Source organism: Leopardus geoffroyi, chromosome B2 (genome assembly GCF_018350155.1).
Source record: "Leopardus geoffroyi isolate Oge1 chromosome B2, O.geoffroyi_Oge1_pat1.0, whole genome shotgun sequence".
In the NCBI taxonomy this organism is placed as follows: domain Eukaryota; kingdom Metazoa; phylum Chordata; class Mammalia; order Carnivora; family Felidae; genus Leopardus; species Leopardus geoffroyi.
In genome coordinates, this window is record NC_059332.1 from 131790741 (window position 1) to 131809326 (window position 18586).

Below are 18586 nucleotides of genomic sequence, written 5' to 3' on the forward strand. Positions count from 1 at the left end.
GAGCTACCCAGACGCTCCCCTCCGTTCCCTTTCTAGAAATGTGCAAAGCCAAAGGTCCCGATTTAGGCGGGTGCAGGGGCCCCCTCCGCCCCCTCTCTCCACCCTCCATCGCGGGCATCAAGTTACCTTATCTGCACCCTTTCTCCCTGAACATCTACAGTAAGCCTGACTTCTTGGGTGTGTGTATGGGGGGGGGGGGGTGGGGGTGGGTGGGAGACATACCAAACTCCGACATGCTGAGACTTTACCAGGCGTTGCCTTAGTAACTAATATGGATTTCCTCAAGCTGGCAAATTATATTTACTACTCGGGTTGTATGTTGAGGTCTTTTCAACCCCTTTAATTTAAAGTAAAAGGTGCATTCCTTTTTTGCGTTCATCTTGAAGTAGTGCTTCCACCCTCATAATGAGTTTCCAAATTTCTTCTGGGAAAAAGTTGATCTTTTCAAATCCGGAAAGTTCTCTAAGGCTGGAAGACCTAGCTCCTCCTCTCCTTTTTTCCCCTTCTCCCCCCCCACCCCCCCACCAAGTCTGTAAGTGTAATGGGTATTTGGGGACCTGGAAGAGGCTTGAAGCTGGAGGAGGGGGAGGGTCGGTGGGGCTCTGCGCCTCCAGGGACCGATGAGGGCACTGCGGGCAGGACGCACCACGTCCTGCCTTGACCACAGCTGTCTCCCAAGCTGCCCCTCCGGCCGCTATCATGTGTTGAAATGGACCGGGCAACTGTTAACATCACTGACTCCGAGTTTTGAAACAGGTCTTGTGATAACGGAGCTTTGATTTTCTTCCTTTTTTTGTCGGCAGCGTCCAGCTCACGGCTGCCACCACGATGCCCATTGTACTCTTGACCAGTTTACTTTGATGCACCGGTGAAGAAGGGGGCTCGAATTCCCCTTTTAGAAGCGTCTCCAGGACACGGAGGTGGTCGTGGAGGACTAGGTGGCGGAGGAGGGGAAGGAGGCCGGGGTGCAAGCGGCGAAAGTGTTGAACCAGCGGTGTTGGCGAGCAGGACCGAGCAGGGAGAGGCAGGCGTCGGGTGTCTGTCTACGCTGTGAGCGCGCAGAACCGGCTGGCAGGACCAGCGTGGGAACGCGGCCAGCAGGCTGTGGACCGCGTCCTCAGCACAATGGTCCGGCTCTTCTTGGTTTTTTTCCCAGCGATCTTTTTGGAGATGTCCCTTCTTCCCAGAGGACCCGGCAGGAAAGTGTTGCTGGCGGGAGCCTCGTCTCAGCGCTCGGTGGCCAGAATGGACGGAGATGTCATCATTGGAGCCCTCTTTTCAGTCCACCACCAGCCTCCGGCCGAGAAGGTGCCTGAGAGGAAGTGTGGAGAGATCAGGGAGCAGTATGGCATCCAGAGAGTGGAAGCCATGTTCCACACGTTGGATAAGATTAACGCGGACCCGGTCCTGCTGCCCAACATCACTCTGGGCAGTGAGATTCGGGACTCCTGCTGGCACTCCTCCGTGGCTCTGGAGCAGAGCATTGAGTTCATCAGGGACTCTCTGATTTCCATTCGAGATGAAAAGGATGGGCTCAACCGGTGCCTGCCTGACGGCCAGTCCCTCCCCCTAGGCAGGACTAAGAAGCCTATTGCGGGCGTGATCGGCCCGGGCTCCAGCTCCGTAGCCATTCAAGTGCAGAACCTGCTTCAGCTCTTCGACATCCCACAGATTGCGTATTCTGCCACAAGCATCGACCTGAGTGACAAAACTTTGTACAAATACTTCCTGAGGGTTGTCCCTTCTGACACTTTGCAAGCAAGGGCAATGCTTGACATAGTCAAACGTTACAATTGGACCTATGTCTCTGCAGTCCACACAGAAGGTAGGCATTGCATTTGGGAAAGAAAGGTACAGAGGAAGCGAGTATATTGCATGATGTGCCTTTATGATCATAATACTGCCCTCCACCCCCCATTTATTTCCTGCACTGTGGGCAACAGACTTTACCCTTGTCAGTACACACCCACCCAGGCATTACCTTTGATCCTCTTTCTGTAATTATAGTGTAGGAAAACTGTGTCCCATGGTGTTTTGGGGGATAGTAGGAACCTATAAGATACAAACTCTCCGTGAGTAGTATCCAACTGTAGTTTTTGGGCTACATGTTTGTCTCACATTCTGAGTTTGTGTTTGAAAGGCTTGTTTGCCTAAGGTGGTATACTACCCTTAAATGACTGGCTGTGGTTTTCCAAGCTTCACAGACTAATCCAATATGAGCAACTGGGGAAACAAACAAAAACAACAAAACTTGCTGTCACCTAAATTGCTCTTGAAAGCTTTATCTTGTCTCCAACAGCTGAAGGTGCTTCTTTGTCCTAGTGTGTGGTTCCCCTTCTTTCACATACAAAGCTTCCTTGGAATGTTGGATTCATGCGTCCATCTTCCTCTGTATATCAGAAACTTACTTCAAATTCTAGGGTGCCTCGGATACAAAGGAAAAGTAAATAGTTTAAATCATATATTTATTTTCTTTCTATTAAGTATGTTAAAATTATCCAGATGCCCTCACTCCTCCCAAGAATTATCTTGTTTTATGAGAAATAGCACTGGTGACCTCTTAGATTTGAGTTTGGTTTCTAGTCTTTTTCTTCTAACACGATGATTTTGCTCATTAGAATTTAGTTAGATCAGTTACTAATAAAAGGATAGTAGAAATTAGGTGTAAAATGGCTTAAAAAAAGAAATAGATTTATTTGAGGTTAAAAACTTTGATTTTTATAGAGTCTTACATGAATTCTCAAAGTATTTTTTTTAAAGATTTCCCTTATTCTCCTTCTCTCAGCCTATGCAGATTTGGGGATAAAATGAGACTTTTGAGTCATTTACTCTTAACTCCCTTGTTAGGTCTATAAAGAAACTGAGACCTGGATTAAATATTAATTGCCTACGGCAATTCACACACACACACACACACACACACGCGTGCGCGTGCACACACACATATGTATGTGTATGTATATATGTATATATTAGCATATGGAAGATAATCTTGAGAATATTGCTGCATTCATATTTTTAAATATCAAATTATTAAAAGAAAGGCCAGGAAAGAAAGGCATGACTTCATGTTCTTGCAACAGTTACACAATATTCAGCCACTGGTGTGAACTCTGATTTCAAAATTAAAAAGCATTCTTACTGATGTGGTTATATGGTGATTATTAATGAAAACCAATGCTTTAATTTATAAAGGGAGCAGAGTTTTCAGGACAAACAAACAAAAACAATGTAGAATTATGCATTATAATTTTGGAATTTGCCTTTGGGGGAAAAACTTTCTGCCGCAATATTGTGACTTTTAACAGCTGACTCATATTTCTGAATCTTGATTTTTAATAGTGAATGGCAAATCTCTTTTTCAACAAAATCTCATATAACTATTTTAAGAAACAATTTTAGGTTCAAATGCTAATCTCTTGCATATTAATGTTTAATGTTAATTTCCTACGTTTTCAATGTTTAACATAGTTTCCTCTGGTGCTTAGATGGAACATCTTGAAAGCACAAATTAAAGATGTGTTAATTATCAGCATTAGATCTCTCTACAAGGGAATGGCAAAATCTAGATAGAATGTGATTTATTTAAATATTAAATAATTCTCCCTCCGTTGAGCTAGGTAATAGTTTATAGATACTAGAAGTATAAATTCCTCTTTCCAAAAGTAATAGTTCATTACTTTTATACCCTAGTTTTATTTCCCATATTTTAATATAACATCATTTTATGTTGGGGTAGTGAAGAGTAAAGACATCCCAATCTATCTTCAATTTGTTTTTCAGTTGCATCACTTTGCTAAAAATAATTGCTTATAGTGGGTTGCTTTCTGACAAGTAGAATTATGTTTTTGGAAAATTAATTTGACTTGTGTTTGCCAATTTTGTTCAGGAAGGGCTAATATTAAAATTTCACCCTATATTAATTTGGATTACTTTATTTCCTTTCTGCCTTCTGACTGATTTTGTGCGGCAGAGATTATGTCTCCATACTATTGTAGTAGTTGATTCTAGACTACGTTGTGTTCATAGAGCAGTGTCAGAGCTAACTTTCGTGTCTATTATCAAGAGATGACGCCATTCCCCTACCTTTTACATATGATCTTATTTCCTCTAAAGGAGAATTTGTTCCTATTCTTATTAGACATAATATGTATGGAAATGAAATTGATTTTATTTTCTCCTATCTGCAAAGAAACGTAACAGTCTCTTTTGTATAAGCACCAGCTGAAAATTCATTTTTCCTGAGGTTCTGCCCTCCTGCTTCTCAGGGACCCATGGTGTACTGGCCTGCAGGCATTTCCTTGCATCATTTAGTAATTTTCCTGCCTTCAGACTGATGGGGTCACCTACTGGTGACAGTTCCTTGTCAAAAAGCAGCTAAGACCACATATCAGTGTTGTCTCTGCCATCTGGGCACTATTCAGGAAAGAGGCCAGTTTGGATATTAACAATTTGGAGCTTAGAAATTCTGGAACCTCCAGTGACCTTCACCTCTCCTTTCCAAATTAGCCATTCTGTAGTAAATTTATCATCATAATTTTTTAAATTAGAAGTTAGCATAGTTAAGCTAGTATTAGAAGAATAGCTCGTATAGTTAAGCTAGCATCGTATAGTAAAAGTACTAAGTGACTAGATTAGTGTACCTTCATTTCCATGGTTAATTTTGATGGACTTTACAATCACAGTTGGGGCATCCTATTATTTGAATGCCCCAACTGTTTTTATAACCCTTTCTTATTTCATTTTATATCAAAGTTAAGCTGGGAGATATTTTCTGTTTGCTTTCTAAACCAGCTAGAATTCTGTTGTAATATTCTTTTACATACTTTTCAATCTTCTGCCACATCATTTGCACCACACTTAACCTCTGGTCATGACAACTGTCAGTTTACCTGGCATCAAAGAGTATTGGTACACGTGAAGTTACCTGCAGTAGGCTCTCCAGAAAAATTTTCAGGATAGTCACTGAGGAGAGTATTGAAAAAGGATCCGTCGAAGGGTAGGTACTGAAGCAATGGAGCCTTATTCACAGATAAAGATTGAGTGCATTTTGGAGCAAGTTACTCACCTGGACTGTGTGTCTTTAAATATGCTAAGCATAAAATACAAAAATAGCCTACTTCTGTGAAGAATATCTTGGCCAAGGACACTGGATTTTATCCTTGTGATGAAATGCAGATTCCCCATCAAGAATCAAATTTATCATTTCAAAAAGTTATAGAAGGCAGCACTTGAATGTAATTCTAGTTGATTACATTAAAAGCATTGAACGAATCCAATAAAGAATATTCTTTAAGTAGCTTCAAAAAGTTTTTTTTTTTTTTTTGATTGGGTACATTTTCATTTGTTTTAAGCCTTTCTGTGTCAGTATCTTGTCTTAAGTGTCAGAGGAGTGTTGTTATTATAAAGGACTTAATTATGCTGGTATACAGTGCCCTTCACTGTAAGGTGCTTTTTTGTTTACAGTTACATTTTTCGTTGTAGTGAACTTTTTTTTTTTTGATGCTTGCTTACATTTTATATGAAATTGGCCTTTTTGAGGGCTTCTTTTCAAAATCTTTTTTCTTCTTAAAACCCTTTTTCTATTTGATATAAAACTTACTTTAGCAGTCCAATGGCATCAGAGGAAAATCCTCCAAAGTCAGTGAACTATTACTTTAGGTAATGAAGTTACATATAAGAGTTTTATTTCTACCAAATATTGTATTTTCTATCTATGCCCCCGCAACTTTCTTCATATCTTTCTTATCTTGATTCCAACCTATTTCACAAAAAGTTACCTTAATAGTTGCTCCATTTTGTCACAAAATAAGGAACAGCAGTGTCATCAAAGGTTATTTAGGTTAATCAATTAAAGATGCTTAAAACACCACAATTACATCTTTCCCAAGAAGCAGTTCCCATATACTCTGAGTTTCCTATTGGTGATTAGGATTTCTAATATGAGTGAGAGAATATAGGACTTAAATTCAGAAGCAGTATTTCACCTACTAGTCTGCTTTTCTGTATAATGACCTAACTTTCTGAAATTTCCACCAATTCTCCATCAACCACTGGGAGTCATCCAAAACAATTTAAATTCCTCTTCCTTGTGATATTTGCCATCAGTAAATCCTCTCTTTTGTGCTGGATCTCACCAGTTCTCTCGCCCATTTATTCTAGTTTTTAATTCCTTCATCATCACAAATAATTCAAGTAGATTTGAGATAAGTTCTTATCCAAAAGTGTTCTAAAACATATGTGCTGCTGCTAGGCCGTATCTCCTTCTTTTTGCGCTTGAGCAGTTATTAATAATGGTATTGTTATTATATCTGAGAGTAAGACTTTACTTTTTGTTTCCTTTTAAATATAAAATTATTAGCTTAAATTGACCTTATCAGTAAGTTCTGGGGTTTGATTATTTAATTCATTTTAGCATCACCATAAGACCAGCTTTGTGTCCTCAGGATTTAATTATATACATTGAGACTAAGTAAGAGAGGGTCAAGTGTAAAGTCCCATAGTCTATCACCAGCAAACTACTTCCTGGCTGACTCTGGTGGTCATTCAGTCTTCATGAATTCCCTTGACAGTATGCTTTTCCATTATATACTGTACTACTTTATAGATAAATAAATCAATACGAGTAATTTTTTTTTCTTTTTTTTTTTTTAATTTTTTTTTCAACGTTTATTTATTTTTGGGACAGAGAGAGACAGAGCATGAATGGGGGAGGGGCAGAGAGAGAGGGAGACACAGAATCGGAAACAGGCTCCAGGCTCTGAGCCATCAGCCCAGAGCCTGACGCGGGGCTCGAACTCACGGACCGCGAGATCATGACCTGGCTGAAGTCGGACGCTTAACCGACTGCGCCACCCAGGCGCCCCTATACTTTATATTTTAAACATTTTACAAGTTGATCTTTGCAACCTATATAGTTCTCTGACTTTTTAAAAAGAGTGCTGGATTTAATAGACACTTTCCTCAAATATACAAAGTAATCATTATGAATATCAGTTGCTACATGTGCTGGGACACAGTGGTAATCTTGAAGCCTGTTGAAAAATATAAAGCCATTTAGGGGCACCTGGGTGGCTCAGTTGGTTGGGCATCTGACTTCAGCTCAGGTCATGACCTCACAGCTTGTGGGTTTGAGCCCCACGTCGGGCTCTGTGCTGACAGCTCAGAGCCTGGAGCCTGCTTCGGATTCTATGTCTCCCTCTGTTTCTGTCCCTCCCCTGCTCATTCTCTCTCTCTCTCTCCCTCTCTCTCTCTCTCTCTCTCTCTCAAAAATAAATAAACATTAAAAAAATAAAAAAAATAAAAATATAAAGCCATTTAGAGGCGCCTGAGTGGTGCAGTAGGTTAAGTGTCTGAATCTTGATCTTGGCTCAGGTCATGATCTCTCAGTTTGTGAGTTTGAGCCCTGCATTGGGCTCTGTGCTGATGGCGTGGAACTTGCTCAAGATTCAGTCTCTCCTTCTCTCTGACCCTTCCCTGCTTGTGCTTTCTCTCCTCTTCTCTCTGTCTGTCTGTCTCTCTCTCTGTCTGTCTCTCTCAAAAATAAATATATAAACTTTAAAAAATATATAAAACCATTTTTTTTCCTACCAAAAAATGTCCCCAGATTACTATACTTTTGAGTTTCTATATTTGTTATTTTTTTACTATATTGGCTAGCCTTATGAAACCATTTTTATAAGTTATTTAGTCAGTATTTAGTGAACAGCTATTATGTGCAAGGAATTGAGGTGACAAAAAAGAGATATCTTTATTATTTTGAGAAAGATTGAACTCTTCTTGATTCTTCTGCCATACCACCAATCACTCTGTGACTTCATTAGCTTTGGAATAAATTTTTCAAGTAGCTGGCCTGCATAGGGTAGATGGTGATGGCAACTCCTATTTTATATTTCCCCCATCATGTGGCTTGGCAGTTCCCACTTCTCTTCAGTCACTAAAATTTTTCTCCTAGCGATCTACGGTACTAATATACAATGACTGTTGTATGGATTTTTAATAACTTTCTAGGTAGTGGCTAGAGTGGCATCATATTGAAGAAATTTGTCAGAAGCTGTATTTTCAGCATGCCCCATAGTAAGACCACAGAGGGGTGGGAAACCACAGTGGAGGACAGAATAGTTTCCTGAATACCTAAAACCACTGAAAAAGCAACTCATTGTTAATGGGTTCTGATATTAGATTGGAAGCAACATCTCAGTAGGAGAAGGTTTTCAGAGAAGGTATAGTTGAAAACCAGAGTCAGGCTGAGATATAAAGGCAAAATGATGTGACTGTCTTATCCATGAGAGGCCTATCATTGGATTAAAATTTTTATGCAGAAATATATATGTAACTTATGTATTCAGGTGTTATTTATTTATTCTATTTATTTTTCATGCCTAATTGTTTTCTTTTTTTTTTTTTAAATGTTTTTATTTATTTTTGAGACAGATAGAGACAGAGCATAAGTAGGGGAGGGGCAGAGAGAGAGGGAGACACAGAATCCAAAGCAGGCTCCAGGCTCTGAGCTGTTAGCACAGAGCCCGATGTGGAGCTCGAACTCACAGACTGCAAGATGATGACCTGAGCTGAAGTCGGATGCCCAACTGACCGAGCCACCCAGGTGCCCCCATGCCTAATTGTTTTCTATGAATGTCTAAAACACTTAAGATCTAAATTTACAGGAAAAATTGTAATTTTGATTTCCTTCAATCTCACGGGAAGTTTTGCTTTCTTAAGCTTAAGACACTGTGGTACCAAATATAGTGTTAATGTTTTTATGAAGATAATTTATTGATTCAGGTAGAAATTCTCCTTTATCAATTTTAAAATTATCTGTTTTGGTCACTTCATGGCCAAGAAATTAAAGATTTGAGCTGGTTATCTAAATGATCCTGACAAAAGCCTAAATTGGCAACTGAAAAACAAAAACGATTTTGGGAGAGCAGTTCTTTGATTACCAACTAACTTATTTTGCATTCTAATGAAGACATGACCATCTTATACATCGCTCTATTATGTGTCAGACCCTGGTCTTGGTGCTAAGAATACATAAATTAAAGACATTTTGATTATTATTATCATTGCTATAATTATTATCCTTCATGGTCCCATAGTCTGTCAGAAGAGACATATATGTAGTTGTAAGACTCATGGGTTACAAAAATTTAATCATAAAAAATAAATGAATGAAAGGCTATTGGAAATACTATATATTCATCTCAGTTTTATTTGTAAAATGGGAGTGATAATCACTGCTATATTATTTACCTCATAACAGTGTTTTGGAGAACAAGGAGATGGAATATACAAGTAGCTTTTACCTGCTTTTGTTAAATTCCCACCAAAGGGACAGATTCTTAAGATATCAGCCCTTTTTAGCTGACGAATAATGAGCAAGTACATGCAATCAGTTAATCAGGTATAGATTTTGACCCTAAAGCCTAGTAAAATAAGACAAACATGAAATTCGTGGTTAAAAGCATAGCACGTGGTATAGATTTTAGGACTCTTTCTCATGCTATAAATGAGAAAACAAAAGATCCAGGGAAATAAAATGGCTTGCCCAAGACTATAACATGTGTTAGTAACAAAGCCAGGACTAATTCAACTTGGTATTAGATATTTTTTCAAAACAAGTCTCATTTGTTTGTTTGCTTGATTGCTTTTTTAAGTTTTTAAAAAAATATATTATTTATTTTTGAGGACGAGTGAGTGCGAGCAGGAGAGGGCAGACAGAGGGAGAGAATCTCAAGCAGGCTCCATGCTATTAGGGCAGAGCCTGACATGGGACTCGAACTCACAAAACCATGAGATCATGACCTGAACCGAAATCAAGAGTAGGATACTTAACCGACTGAGCCACCCAGGTGCCCCATTTGATTGATTGTTTCAAAATCATATGATTCAACCTCCTGCATTCCTCTCTCCTCTGAGGTTTATATCATCCAGCCACGCTAAATTCTTCCCAACTTTGCTGCTGTCATTTAGTAGCTTCCGGGAGACTCTGCTGTCACTGAAAACTCATTCTTACTGCTGATAGTCTGCCTTTCAATATGGACTCTTGTCATACTCCCGAATGATTCCAATATTCATATGTGTGATCCATTGATGCTTATCGTCTTAGTTCAGTGACATAAATTCTGTGTCCTTTCCCTTCACTTCCGCAACCCACCTACTCTGACCATCGTCTGGCACCTTGGCATTGCCAAGAACTGTTGTATCTCTGAACTCTTAAAGGTCAGAAAGACTCTGAACAATAGAAGCCTGTTCTTTTCAAACTCTCTTGCTTCCAACCCACTTGCTCTTAACATTTCTCTTGAAAGCCTTGGGTAAAGCCGTTTTCGTACGTGATCTGACTTCTTCCCAGGATTTATGCAACTCTGTCTCCATATTTATGTTTGTTACCATCTTGTAATAAAGTTCCTATCTTAGAGACAATGAAATTCCAACCTGAAATGTCCATTCCATATGAAACTCTAGTTGAGGCTTTCATTTTTTTTCTGGCAGAAAAATAAAGGCCAGTAAGGGGCATCTTTTTTTTCTTTTTTTTAATATATGAAATTTATTGTCAAATTAGTTTCCATACAACACCCAGTGCTCATCCCAAAAGATGCCCTCTTCAATGAGGGGCATCTTTTTTAATGAAAGAAGAAAGGATTCTATCCCTGTGAGGGCTGTGATCAAGAGTGAGAGATTGCACTTGCTCAGATGGCTGAATGGTACTATCTCTACAGCGAGTGACCAGGGGTTGTGTGTAGTGCATAAGGATGAGATGAGATTAGAAAAGGATGCCTAGAGACGATTCTAGGGATCAGGGGTAGGATGGAAACAAAGGCTTCAGGAAATTAGCCATGCTTAGAGAGCCATCAGGGTAAAATGTACAAAAATAATCCCTTAAGTTTATTGTACAGATGAGATAGAGCTAAATAAATGTAAGATATTATTGTTGTTGTCAGGCTATTCCAACCTTAAATAAGAAGATGTCCTTATTCTAAGGGAGCCCATGTGAAGTAAATATAAGAATGTTCTGTAGTGAATGTATGCAAATAAAGAAGAGATATATTTTGCTGATTTGCTGACTTTGAGTAGCACACTTAGCTTCCTGTATTTTTCCTTCATAACAGTTGCATCCATAGCATGTGGCTATAGATGAGGGCTTTCATTTAGACTTGTATAGATTGTTCTGCAGCTATTGCTGGATACTTGAGGCAGTTTCCTCTGTTTTCTGTGGTGCTCTGACGTATTTTATAATTTGTACATTACAAAGGGCTGAACAAAACAGATCAATAAACAAATTGCTCACGCTATGTTGAAGAGGAGAAACTGTTTACAGTAGAATGGAATACAAGGTGATATGAGGATATTGGAACAGGGAAACAACTTAAACAGATAATGTCCCATTTTCCTGGATAAATGAGTGTACCTTATTATTTTTACTTTTTGGCTGACAGGTGTCATTCTGATGGTAAAAAGAATATGCATTCAGATGTTTATTGTAATTAAACAGATGTTTAGTGAACACTTTCTCTGGGTCAAGCTCTCTGCTATAGTCATCAATGACCAGAGCTGAACTGTAATCCCTCTATCAAGAAGTTCATCATGTGGTGGTTACCATTCAGTTTGGTAAATGCAACCATCAGAGTAGGTATGAATAAAGAGGTAAGAGAGAAATGTCATTACTTTTCTCTGGACCAAAGAAAGAAGTGAGAGTAATCTCATAGAAGCCTCCCAAAGAATGTGACATTGAAATTCACACCATTACAGGACACACAGGAGTGATTATGAGTCAAAGTATTGATGTAGAAAACAAAGCATGCTCAGGGAACTTGAAAATGTCACTAATTCTGGAATATATGTTCAGGGAAAAGGATTGGGGAAAGATCAGGTTGTAAAGGGAGGAAAGGCTTAGGTCATGAAGGGACAGGCTTGCCATGCCAAGAAATTTAGATTCTATTTTGTAAACATGGTGAGCCAGTGAAAGATTTTAAACAGAGAGGAAACACAATCAGATTTATATTTTGAAAACAGCACCCTGAAAATTTTGGAGAGGACGGCTTAAGAAAAGAAGTCAGATTGGAAATTAGGACACAAGTTGATAGGCCATTGATAGTTGGGAAAGTGGTGGAGAAAAAGCCAATTTAATTAATCAATTTAGTAAAGAATGATAAGAGCTTTACTAAAGTAAGTGTCAGTTGGGATGGAAAGGAGAATGGATTTGACAGGAATTTAGTAGGGAGATTAGGGTTTAGTGAATGATTGGTTATAAGGATAAAGGAGAAAGGGCAGTCAGTAATGACTACCACGTTTCCATTTTGTATAACTCAATAGTGAGAAAAGAGGAAGCATAGACCGGCAAAACATGAGTTTTAGAGTAGTTGAATTTGAGGTATCTATGGGAAAAAAGGTTGGGAGACCCTATAGGCCAAAGATGTAGAAAGGGAGGTAGATTTGTGATTTGTCAGCAAATAGCTGTAGTTAAAACCATAAGAGTGGATGAGATTACCAAGGGAGAGGATATGGAGTGAAAGAAACAGTAAAGGCAGGACTTTGAGGAAGGTGAAAATGAGAAAGAGGATCCAGAAAAAGGATGTAGAAGGAACAGTTAGAAAACTAGGAGAGCGGTGCCTGGGTGGCTCAGTTGAACTCTTGACTTCAGCTCAGGTCATGATCTCAAGGTTTGTGAGATGGAGCCCTACTCTGGGCTGAGCGTCGAGCTTGCTTGAGATTCTGTCTCTCTTTCTGTCTCTCTCTGCCCCTCTCCTTGCATATGCTCTCTCTCTCTCTCAAATTAAAAACAAAACAAAACAAAAAAACTCAAACAAAACTAGAAGGAGAAAGAGGAAGAACCAGGAAACAAGAGACATTATGGCAGCCAAGGGAGGAGAGATTTCCAGGAAGGGAACCACAAAGCTGACGGGGAAAGGAGGGTTATGGAAACAGTGCTCTGTACCAGTAGCCTCCACTTCCTCCTAGAGTCTGCCTCCCCAAGAATCTCTCTCATTTTCCCCCCAAAGTCTGAGTACTTTAATGTGATTTTTTATAAACAAGGATACCCTTAAACTTAACCAAAATACAACCACCAAAACCAGGAGATTAACAGTGACACATTACTACCATTTAACTCTCAGACCCTGTTTGAGTTTTACTTGTTGTCCCAATAAAGTCTTTTGTAGCAACAGGATCTAGTATAGAATTAGTCGTGTCTCTTAATCTCTTTCAGTTTGGAGTAGTTCCTCAGTCTTTCCTTGACTTCATGATCTTGACAGTTTTGCAGATAACAAGTCCAATTATTTTATTATTAATTTATTTTATTTTTTCTTAAAGTTTATTTATTTAAAATTTTTTTTTCAACGTTTATTTATTTTTGGGACAGAGAGAGACAGAGCATGAACGGGGGAGGGGCAGAGAGAGAGAGGGAGACACAGAGTCGGAAACAGGCTCCAGGCTCTGAGCCATCAGCCCAGAGCCTGACTCGGGGCTCGAACTCACGGACCGCGAGATCGTGACCTGGCTGAAGTCGGACGCTTAACCGACTGCGCCACCCAGGCGCCCCAAGTTTATTTATTTTAAGAGAGAGAGCGAGAGAGCTGGGATGGGGCAGACAGAGAGAGAGAGAGAGAGAGAGAGAGAGAGAGAGAGAGAACACCAAGCAGGCTCCACACTGTCAGCACAGAACCCCAAATGCTGGGCTAGATCTCACAAACCATGAGATCATGACCTGAGCCGAAATCAAGAGTCGGTTGCTTAACCGACTGAGCCACCCAGGTACCCCACAAGTCCAATTATTTTCTAAAATGTCCCTCAGTTTTGTTTTACTGATGTTTCCTCATGATTAGATGTAAGGTATACCTCTTCATTAGGAATATTCCAGAAGCAATGTTGCATTCCTGTCACTGCACTGCTAAAAGGTATATGATTTAAATTTTTCCCATTATTGATGATGTTAATTTTGATCACTGGATTAATATGGTATCTCTCAGTCTTCTCCACTGTAAAGTTTGTAATTAATGAATATTTTATGGGAAGGTGCTTTGAAACTCTGTAAATATCCTGTTAATCATCAAACTTTTGATTTATTCATCCATTTATTTATGTGAGTATGAACTTATGGATTCCTATTTTATTCAGTGCATTTTAGTCTATTATTAATCATCATCGTTATTTGTTTTGGTACTAAACTGACAAGCTGGCTTTTGTATTCTTTTGGCATGTACCCTCATTTTTTGAAAACTCCCTATTTTCTGGTACAAAAACTTTTCAGGTTAATTATTTACGTTTTCTTTTAATTTTTTGTATCTGAGTATAGTGGATACACAATGTCACATTAGTTTCAGGTACACAGCATGATGATGTGACCGATCTGTGTTATGCTGTGCTCGCTCACCACAAGGGTAGCTGCCATCGGTCACCATACAACACTATGACAGTACCACTGACTGTATTGCCTGTGCTGCACTTTTCATTCCCATGACTTATTCATCTCTTCATTTCTAAACCCATTAGAAGGGCAGAGGCCAGGAGGAAGTGGAGGCTGCAAGTATGTTGCATCGTTTCTGGAGACTGAGAAGGGAAGGTGAGAGAGAGGACGGTAGCTAGACCGAGATGTACTTCTAAGTGAAAACATTTTCTAGGATGAGAAAGCGTGAAGCAGTTTTAAAAACTGATGGAAAACAGTGGTAGAAAAGGAGAATTGGAGGATAACTGAAGCAGAGTTTCTGAGGAGGCAAGAAGGAATTGTGGCTGGGCCACACTGAATAGGAAAAGTCTTTCTTCTGGGTGGTGATACAATTAAGTTTGGGAAAGAGGAGAAGAGAAATAATATTTGGTATCCTCTGTTTTCTCAACTATTCAGTAAGGGAGAAGGAAAAGGAAATGGAGAAGTTCAAAAACAAACAGGACAAATACTTAAAGGACCCACCAGAGATAGGAAACCATGTATTTCTAGCAGTGTGATTGCCTACTGTTTTGATATTCTCTCCATTCAGAAGTGTACAGTCCCAAGATACATGTGAGGAGTCCCATCTTTCTCAGCACCTCATTAACTTGGCCACCTGCTGGCCCAATGTCCAAAGCACTAGAATATTCTTTTAGTTAATTACATAGGCTACCAGGTGCTTGCCAAAGATTATAGCCACGGATTATCCTTTGTCCAGCTCCTATCACAAGGCCAGATGAAATTATCTTTTCAGAAAACTACATCCCTGACTTTGTTTGCTCTCCTTGAAGAACTGCTTTTTCTAGGTAGTGTTTTAATACTGTCTCTGTTTATTTCTTAAAAGTCAGAACGAGTATTGGAAATGTAAATAATGCCTTATAATTTTCAAAGATTTGTAGAAAATATTTTTTTTATAAAGTCCATTTTTAACAATTCTTTGTAGACTTTAATATCATGAAATCATTTATCTGTCTTGAAGAACTGACATGTTTCAACTTAACTGGTAATGAGAGAATTGTGTTTTCCATTCTTCTCTTTTCCTACCAGGAATCTCAAAGGTAAATCTGATGCTTGATTACAAAAAAAATGTTTAGTGTACATGCGTAGATATTAGCTTCTTCATCTTCAACAGCATTATTTAATACTTTATATAATTATAAGTTGCCTCAAATCCATTTTAAGAAGAGTGAGGACATTAACGTATAGGTAAATGGAAGTGACCCTACTGTAGGTATAGATCCCTGCTGAAGTTTCTCTATGTGATGAAGCAGAGGGTAATGACAGGCTGAGAGGTTTTTTAAAACTGTGGAAGAGGAGGAGTTTATGTTATACTCACAGTTGAAGATGGAAGAAAAATTTCCTTTGTATTTAGTATGGTAGAAGAGTCTTTGAGCTTTGATCACATACCAGAAGAGAATCATACTCCTTTAGATTAGTGAAAAAGGCCTTCCGTGGCTCATAGAAGCTCTGCCATGGCTGTCTTTTCCTTCTTTAGTACATTCTAGAGTCATATGCGGCTATGCTGGGATGTTTTGCCCAGTGTTGGCAGGGTATATGTGTGGGTGAAATATTCTCTTTACCATGGTCAACACTGAGCAGGGCTGCTGCGTCTCTGTGAATTTCCAACAGCCTCCTTCCCTGTTCTCCCTTTTTTATCTTTAGGGAAAAATAAATCCATTTTCGAGTGACTGTTTCGTGACAAATGGAGAGAGAGCTTGCCTTCCACCCGCTTCCTAGCTTTTCCTAATGTTTTTATCATATGTCTTCCAGACCATAATTGCTTGGCAAACTAAGCACCTGAAAGACACCTTCTGTCTCCTACTTCTGTTAGTCACGATGGTTGTGAAATCACAGAGCCTGGAGAGAGACCCTTGTGCACTGGTACATATGATAGACAACTTACCCCTTGTTTTTGGCTTGAAATGCCAGATTTGAACAGTGAAAAGGCAAATTTCATTTTTTTTCAATGTTGACACACACCGAAGGAAAGGTTAGTATGTAATCTCCTTGATCTGTCATTTTAATAATATATATATTTTTTAACGTTTATTTATTTTTGAGACAGGGAGAGACAGAGCATGAACGGGGGAGGGGCAGAGAGAGAGGGAGACACAGAATCGGAAGCAGGCTCCAGGCTCCGAGCCATTAGCCTAGAGCCCGATGTGGGGCTCGAACTCACCGACCACGAGATGGTGACCTGAGTCGAAGTTGGAGGCTCAACCGACTGAGCCACCCAGGTGCCCCGATCTGTCATTTTAAAAGTAAAATTTTATTTGAAAAGAAACAACTGCTTGAAAATGAAAAAAATTATGGAGCGAGTGATTAATTTTTGAAGTGCTTATGTTCTCCCTTTCAGCAGTTTATTTTTAGGCTGTCTTAGGTGCAAAGAGATGTACTAGACTAGTGCATCTCAACCTTCATACGTGTACGAAATCACCTGGGAACTCGATAGGTTGCAGATTCCAGCCCTGGGATGGACCTGAGAGTCTGCATTTCTTCTAGGCTCTCAGGTGGTCCATGGGCCACAGTTTGGGTAGAAATTGGGGAAGCTCCTTCTGATAGTGTCTTTCTTGTGATAGTACACTGCATATGCCTTCTCACACACTTATGAATTATTTCCTTCAGAGTCATTTACACATGTCTCAAGGCAATGTTCTATGCTCCTGAAATAGGCAAAAAATTGGTTTTAAAATGTGCATGTTTAAAAAATTACACCAAAGACATTTATCTATTCATTTCTTACATTACTTGCCAAATGTAGTATTGCGATTAATGGGAATCTTAGTTCTGTTTTGTTCACTGACGTATCCCCAGCAATCGAAACAGTGCCTTGCACACAGTAGACATTCAATAAATATTAGTTTAATTGAATTATGTACAGAGGGCTTTTGTCCCAATCCCTCTTCCTGCCTTAGTAAAGGGTTTGATGATTTAAGAGCTTGCAGTATTTTGCATTAATTTTCATTGCTAGCACCATAAATGTAAATGAAACAAGATAGTAGACTATTCAAATTTGAGAACCAAAAACCTTGGAAATGTTTGCTTGTTGGTTTATTTTTTGCTAAATTCTTTATATTTTTTTATTTGCTTTTTTCTTACACTGGTGGACTAAAGAAAACATCCAATTAATTGCATATTTTGTGGGCAAACTCTTCTTAATTAATATTCTTCTTTACCTTTACCTTTCTAATAATTGAGGAAGAACGACTACACTTACTGTCAATGAAAACTCTCAAATGGTTATATTTTTTCATTTTCTTCCTTTTTATGATTTTTTAGTTTATTTTTATTTATTTTTAGAGAGAATGACAGCAAGCAGGGGAGGGACAGAGAGAGAGAGACAGAATCCCAAGCAGGCTCCACACCACCAGTGCAGAGCTCGATGATCTGAGCTCAATGATGACCTGAGCCAAGATCAAAAGAGTCCGATGCTTAACCCACTGTACCACCCAGGCGCCCCTTCTTTTTATGAATATTGATGTTGCGTAACAATAGTCTCCTTAGACTTTAGTGCCCAACATCCAGTGGGAAGTGTACTGAGTGGGACGAACTGGGTTTGTCTTATTCCCCCATCAGCTATTCCTTGTGACTCTGGACAAGTCACCAGACCACTTAAAGCCTGTCTTCTCATCTGTAAAGGGTCTGTCATACTTTCCTCCCAGCCTCCTGTGAGGACCAAATGAACTATTATGGAGGTGCTGTTGAAACTGTAAAGCTTTTTTTAATGTTTATTTATTTATTTTTGAGACACAGAGAGAGAACAAGTGGGAGAGCGGCAGAGAGAGAGAGAGAGAGAGAGAGAGAGAGAGAGAGAGAATCCGAAGCAGGCTTCCAGGCCCTGAGCTGTTAGCACAGAGCCCAACGTGGGCTCAAACTCACAAGCTGTGAGATCATGACCTGAGCTGAAGTCAGATGCTTAACCAACTGAACCACCCAGGTGCCCTGAAACTGTAAAGTTTTACATAAATATAGCTAGTTGCAGTATATTGTATTATAGCTTATATTATTATATTCTCATTTTAATTATTAATAACTGCCTCCCGACCTCTGCTTTTCCCCAAACATTATAAGCAGTCACTTCTATTTAGTATTTATTTAGAATGATAGTTTTCGTGTTGGAGGAAATATTTATCTAAGTCCTTGATTTAGAAAAAAAAATGAGGCTAG

At 39.2% G+C, this 18586-nt stretch overlaps 1 protein-coding gene across 6 annotated transcripts in view; it reads left to right on the forward strand.

Annotated features, from left to right (window-relative positions):
* GRM1 (glutamate metabotropic receptor 1) overlaps positions 1–18586 on the forward strand; it is a 429332-nt gene that overhangs the window by 13407 nt on the left and 397339 nt on the right. For 5 of the 6 annotated variants that reach the window (XM_045499938.1, XM_045499940.1, XM_045499939.1 and 2 more), the window contains exon 2: positions 804–1825. In XM_045499938.1, the coding sequence (XP_045355894.1) occupies positions 1126–1825 (700 nt within the window). In that variant the 5' untranslated portion in view covers positions 804–1125. The remainder of the gene's footprint in view (positions 1–803; positions 1826–18586) is intronic. The other variant, XM_045499937.1, reaches the window with a different exon arrangement.